The sequence below is a fragment of the Sinocyclocheilus rhinocerous genome, unplaced genomic scaffold (genome assembly GCF_001515625.1).
Source record: "Sinocyclocheilus rhinocerous isolate Xijiao unplaced genomic scaffold, SAMN03320098_v1.1 scaffold1093, whole genome shotgun sequence".
Classification (NCBI taxonomy): Eukaryota; Metazoa; Chordata; class Actinopteri; order Cypriniformes; family Cyprinidae; genus Sinocyclocheilus; species Sinocyclocheilus rhinocerous.
Genome location: NW_015626381.1, coordinates 604,921 through 612,234, shown reverse-complemented (window position 1 = coordinate 612,234; position 7,314 = coordinate 604,921). Strand labels below are relative to the sequence as shown.

The 7,314-nt window shown below is 33.7% G+C and overlaps 1 protein-coding gene across 1 annotated transcript in view; it reads right to left on the bottom strand.

The window, feature by feature from the left end:
- Window positions 1-4,073, bottom strand: part of LOC107713135 (AT-rich interactive domain-containing protein 3B-like) — a gene marked incomplete at its 3' end in the record, with an annotated part of 47,041 nt that extends 42,968 nt beyond the window's left edge. Inside the window, exon 1 of the mRNA XM_016518573.1 lies at window positions 3,818-4,073. Coding sequence (XP_016374059.1) covers window positions 3,818-3,853 — 36 coding nt within the window. The remainder of the gene's footprint in view (window positions 1-3,817) is intronic.
- Window positions 4,074-7,314: the final 3,241 nt, after the last annotated feature.

Sequence of the window (7,314 nt, the reverse complement as noted above, 5' to 3'; positions counted from 1 at the left end):
AAGCATGCAAACCGATTGCCTTGAAAAAACTAAGTAAAGTGAAATAGGAATAGTATGTTGTACTGACAAATGCTTAGTTAGTAGGCCTGTCACGATAACAACTTTTTGTTTTGCGATATATTGCCCCAGAAATAATTGCGATAAGTGATATTATTGTCATTTTAAAGACCATTTTATGCCATTGAATATATAATCATAATGTAACAGCATAATAATGCTTAATAACAAACTTTTCATTTTTAAGAATATTTAGATCACGGAAATTAAGTATCAAAATATTAGATACCTTAAAAAACTTGAATAAATAGTAAATAAACATTTTCTAACAAAAAGTGCAAAGTAGAAAAAAGAAAAGTGCACAAAGAACTTGTATGGAGATTTTTGCATCTACAGATTTTTCCCGGACCTTCTTTTCTCTGTAAATGAAGGGTGCACACTATTGCTGAAAAACACAATCACTAGCTACTCAGCAGTCAGATGTCCGTACGCACAAATGCACAGATCTCTAAACAAGACCATATCTGCAGATGAAACTTTGTTTGTAGAAGCACTTTTTAAATGTGAACGAGCACCTCATGACTACACCACGTCATGTACGAGAAGCTGCAAAAGACATAGACGCAAGTGGAATGCATAAAACATGGTGACATTCAGTTTTATGTAAATATAATGGGCGATATATTGCATCACCAAAAATGATTGAGGTCGTGTGCATATATTGTGCAATACGTCGATATATTGATTATTGCGACAGGCCTATATATGGCTGCTGAAGATAACATTAAAGGAATTGTTCAGCCAAAAATACATTTGTGAAGAAACAAACTCATCTGCATCTTGGATGGCCTGAGGGTGAGCACATTTTCAGCTAATTTAAATTTTTTGGTGAACCATTCCTTTAATGCAAGAATGCCTGACAGATTTGGAAGCATCAATTAGTTGGTTGGTGTTTTAACCCAGTGACAGCTTGGCTATTTTCAAGGCAAGTAACAAGTACTATAAAAGAGCGATTTCAAATTCGTTTTCTTTTTGGATAAAAACTCTAAAGTGCATTCAGGTTTGTCTCTATTAAACATTTCTTCGAAAGTGTCTGCTGAGTAATATAATTTCCTAAGAGCACTTAAACCAGCACGATCTCAGATGTTTTGGCAACATGATAAGGATGTTTGCAGATGTCTGTCACACGCCCCATCGGTCACTACATCCAGCATTCATTGATCATGTGCATGCATTTTTGTTTGGCAAACATAAACATTTGGCTGTTGTTGCAAATTCTGCTGATGTCACCATCTCAACATTAATGCAGGAAAGGCTGATGGTTTTGCAAGCAATTAGAATGTGAGAATCAGTATCATTTACAATTGTTTCGAATCATCAATAAATATACTATTCTTACACATATAGCTACAGATGCACTGCTAAAAATGCATATGCATGGCCAATAAATTTTCCTTGTTGCTGAGCACATTAATTGTCATGGTAATTAATACTGAAATAGGTTTTTAATGGCTGAGAACAGGTGGCTTATGGCTCATTTAGTCACAGCAAATAAAAAAAAAAGATGCCTGCATTTCAATTAATTTGTATTTTACACAGTATTTACTCAAAATACAACATTTGAAAGCATAAAATCAATTGACAATCTCAAAATATCGGCCTGGCAAATATGTCAGTCAAACAATACAATACAGCACATTAAATACACGAAATCATGTCAGAAATCTATAAGACACGCTTAGAAGTGAACCTTCTCAGCTCTCTTTTTCAGAAAGATGCATACTAAACATCAGGACTGAACACAGATCAAAAGTGGTTTGCAAAACACATGAATGTAAAGCAAATCCAGTGAGAAACTGTCAAAACCTGTAAATTCATCAGAACAGTAAACACTGTTTGTTTTCTGCAGTATGTGACGATCAAACACTGAGCTGCAAACCGGCTCTGGATTTGTTTTTAAATACGCAGGTTTAGCAGGACAGACGGGTTAAATAACCTGCATGCAATAAACCACCATCCTCATTTACGAGTTATACTAGAAAAAACCCTTTAAAACCACACACATAGTGGCATTTCTGAACCAAAACAAGCTTGATTCAGTGACTCAGATGTACTGATGAGTTTGGTAGCACTTTATTTTAAGGTGCCCTTGTTACATGTTACATTTACTTACTATTATAATAACAATAAATTATGCATAATTGCATGCAAATAACCCTAAATCAAACCCTAATCCTAAACCTAAGCATATAGTAAGTACATGTAGTTAATTAATATTACTCAGTACCTAAAGTTATAAGCACACTGTAACAAGGACACCTTAAAATAAAGTGTAACCATGAGTTTCATACTAGAGTAAAACTGCATGAGAATCATGTGGTTTAAGGGAATATAACATGAGTAAACACAGTTGAACGGCAGATCAAAGCTAAGGCCTCTAATGAAAGCAGCATGTTTGTGCATTCAGATGCATCTGGCAGTGTGTGTGTGTGTGTGTGTGAGTGAGTGAGTGAGTGAGTGAGTGTGTGCGTGAGTGTGTGTGTGTGTGTGTGTGTGTGTGCGTGAGTGTGTGTGTGTGTGTGTGTGTGTGCGTGAGTGTGTGTGTGTGTGTGCGTCAACACGATGATAGTAAAACTTGAAATCACCACCATTGTGGGTTCCCAAGATAAAAACAGCTTCATAAAGGGACTAAAGAATGAAACTCTTAACATGACAGAAGGTTTCTGTGGGTTTAAAGGGTGGGAACACTGACTATAGTGCGTATATTTGTCTTTTTCCCCAGTGAAAATTATAGAAATATTCTTAAAATACATGTATCTGATAAGCAGGCGTGCATCAGATACAGATGCATATATCTGAAAGAAAGAAATTCACTTAAATATGCATTTACTGTATGAATTCAATGAAAACATTCACTTAATAATAAATTCACTTATATTTAGAAAACAAATCTTCCTTTCACTTAATGAAATTTTATCAGGTAAGCAAATATGTTGTTCTAAGAATGTTTATATATTTGATTGCAAAACGAGACAAATATGCCAAATAATATTTTTTTTATACACTGTAAACATGATTTCTCGAAGTTGCACATAAAATTAAGATTACTGGACAATGTTTTACAAGAATATACAATTTCAGTCTTTCTACTTCAAAATTCTATTTCATATTTAATTCGGTGTGTTACTTGTTGTTTATTTGTAACTATTTGTGACCCTGGAGCACAAAACCAGTCATATAGCACAAGTATATTTGTAGCAATTGTATGGGTCAAAATTATCCATTTTTCTTTTATGCCAAAAATCATTAGGATATTAAGTATTTCCTTCTGTAAATATATCAAAACTAGTAATATGCATTGCTAAGAACTTCATTTGGACAACTTTAAAGGTGATTTTCTCAATATTTAGATTTTTTTGCTCCCTCAGATTCCAGATTTTCAAATAGTTGTATCTCAGCCAAATATTGTCCTATCCTAACAAACCATACATCAATGGAAAGATTATTTATTCAGCTTTCAGATGATGTATAAATCTCAATTTCAGAAAAAAAAAATACCATTATGACTGGTTTAGCGGTTTAGGGTCACATTTGTGAAATTTACCAGCAGTTTTTGAGTGAAAATAGTTTTTTTGCTAATGTTCTTCTGCAAGGTAGTAAAGAAGCACGGTGGCAGAAACACAAACAGACTCGCACTGATGATACAGTGTGTCGCGCGGTGTTTGATTTACAGTCACAGCTATATGAGGATGTTTACAGCTCAAGACTTCAACATTATTAATAACATTATGAACATTTAAACTAAGTTACACCGACTCACCATCTGCGTTTTGCCGCTGCCGCTGTTATCCACCATCCCTCCGCTCCGCTCGTCTCTTCCTGCGCGCTAACTCTCGGTGAACCGGCGGCGCTTTCCGTTCGATCCGGTGCGCTCCGTTTCAGGCGAGCAGAACCGCGACCACCGGCGTTCAGAGCGCGACTCCCTGCAGCTCCGCCCGCGACGCGACGCGTCTCTCTGGCGTCTCCTCCCCGCGACGCGACGCGACGCGCACCCCCACCCCGCGCGGAATGCGTTTACAGCGCGTGTGCCAATCAATCACACACTCTGATGCATGTGTGTGTGTGTGTGTGTGTGTGTGTGTGTTTTCAGAAAATTACATTAAATTACTACAATAAAATAAATATTCTAATAAAGACAACAATAATTTAAAATAATAATAATATTAATAATGACAAAAATAATTAAAATAAATATTTAGAAAATGACCAGATCTAATGTCAATATAATTCTATCAGTGCGTTTGGTATCAAGATATAAATAAAAAAATAAAAAAATAAATATTCTAATGAAGACAAAAATAATTTAAAGAAATATTTAGAAATGGCCTAATGTCAAAATAATTCTGTCAATGTTTTTTTTTCTACAGAAAATTACATTAAATTACTACAAAAATATATATATTCTAATGATGACAACAATAATTTAAAATAATAATAATATTAATAATGACAAAAATAATTTAAATAAATATTTAGAAAATGACCAGATCTAATGTCAATATAATTCTATCAGTGCATTTGGTAGCAAGATATAAATAAATAAATAAATATTCTACTGAAGACAAAATAATTAAAAGAAATATTCAGAAAACGGCCTAATGTCAAAATAATTGTCAATGTGTTTTTAATTACAAAAAATTTATTACAATAAATATCTACAATAAAATGAATATTCTAATGATGACAACAATAATTTAAAATAATAATAATAATAAAAATGATGACAAAAATAATGAAAAGAAATCGTTAGAAAATGACCAGATCTAATGTCAATATAATTCTGTCAGTGCGTTTGGTATCCCGAAAATTACATTAAATTACTCAAACAAAATATAAATAAATAAATTAATTAATATTCTAATGATGACAACAGTAATCATTTAAAGAAACGGTAAATTTAAAGAAATATTTAGAAAATGACCTAATGTCAAAATAATTCTGTCAGCACGCTTGGTATTCACAAAATTACTTTAAATTACTGCGATGCAATAAAATAAATAAACATTCTAACAAATGTTCAATAGTAAAATAATAATAATAATAGTAATAATAAAATAATAATAGTCAAATGAAAAAGGATAGAATGACCGGATCAATTCTAATGTCATTACAATTCTTCTGTCATGAAGCAGTCTAGTGAAATGTTCCTATAGTATGTTTGGTATTCATAAAATATACAATGATGACAAAATATTTAAAGAATATTTAGAAAATTAATATTAATATTAAAGTCAATATAAGTCATGAAGTAGTAGTCTGCTGAAATGCTCCTATAGTACGTTTGGTAGTCAAATAAATAAATAAATATTCTAATGATGAAAACAATTTTAAAGAATATTTATCAAATGACCCGATCAGTTCTAATGTCACTATATTTCTTGTGTCAAACAAACATTATTAAAACACTTCATTCTCTATTCATTGCTTCAGTATATGATGGCTGTGTCTTAAACATAAAAAACCTATCAAGCTGTCTAATAGAAAGCATTTTTCTAGCCTTTTCTTTTGAAGTGGGCAGCTCACTAAATTTTTTTAGTTTGATTATTGTGTAAAGTATGTCAAAAATGAGATATTAATTTCATTATTTTACCGTTTTATTTAATAACTCTAACCCTAACATGCAAGACTTCAGTTTGAGCTTCATGTTGCATGATATACTGGATTAAAAACATGATTGCAAGAATTCAACTTTACTGTCAGTGGAGAGAGTAAGCGACGCGGCAGCGACCTCTAGTGCTCATGCGCAGTACTAACTGCATCTACTTGTCCTAGATTTACATTTGTTACATTTGTTATATTATATGCATCCATCAGCTGTCTAGAAACCACATCCCTGCGTCCCACACTGTACATGCTTTTCTCCAACTGTGCTCTAGTTTAATCTAAGTAAATACTATTAAAAGAAGATTGGTGGTCATTTGTTGGCATCTCTACTATGATGCATCTAGTAACGACTTGAATATAAACACTCATTAATGAGAAAACCAGAGAAAGTTGAAGTGTTTCCTTTAATTTCACAAAACATTGTTAAATACAAATAATATTGTTCTTGCAACAAAATAAGTCAATAAGGTTGTCGCAAAGAAAGAATTAATGTGTTATTTGCATAGTGTTGAAGATCTCACACACACACACACACACACACACACCAACATAAAACAACATATTTCTAATACTCAAGCAAATGCATATGTAAGGGCAGATAAAAATATTGATTACACAATCTTAAATACAAAACAACACCGTCATATCTCACCGCAGGCGTTTAACTAAAGTAACAACTCACATCAGTCTCACTTCATTTCAGTAACAAAATGTGTTATTGTTTGACAGTAACAGAGAGATCTAATAAAGATGTAGTGCATCCAAAAGCTTACAGAGAGAAATAAAAAAAAGTTAATAAACACTTTTCAAGAGTCCTGAACCTCCATAGCAGATTAAAACACACACACACACTCACAGACACTCTCACACACACACTCACTTACACACACACACAGACACACAAACACACTCACTCACTCACACACACACACACACACACGTCTGGTCAGCTATCCTTGTGGGGACTCTCCATAGGCGTAATGGTTTTTCTACTGTACAGACCGTATATTCTATTGCCCTACACCAACCCTACCCCTAAACCTACCCCTCACAGGAAACTTTCTGCATTTTTAGATTTTCAAAAAACTTAATTCTGTATGATTTATAAGCTTTTGTACCCGTGGGGACCTCAATTTAGGTCCCCACCGTGACACGAGTCCCCATGAGTCTGTGTGTAGTCAGGTTTAAGTCCCCACCAGAATATATAAACCAGTACACACACACACACACACACACACACACACACACACTAGTTTCTCACTATCAGTAGCACTGCACTTCCCCAAACGCTGAGCTGGAGCATCATGGGTATTCTGTGTGTTTCAGATCCCACTTTCATCTTCACTTCCTTTTCTGAGAGTTTTGAAATCATCAGCCGCTGTCTCGAGTGAAATAATGATTATAAAACACACGTGACACGTCCGTGAGCGATGACCACCGATTACACACATGCGGCAATCTCACGAAACACTTCCAGATCATATTTCACCCCAAAATACTAATGAAATATTAATGTTGCGACTAAAGCAAATGAAGTAATATGCTTTAGTAAAATGTTTTTTCAGTCAGTTCAAAGGCAGCACAACAAATACTTCCATGACGTATAAATAATTGACAATTTAAATATCATTATCTCCAAACATTACAGCAATG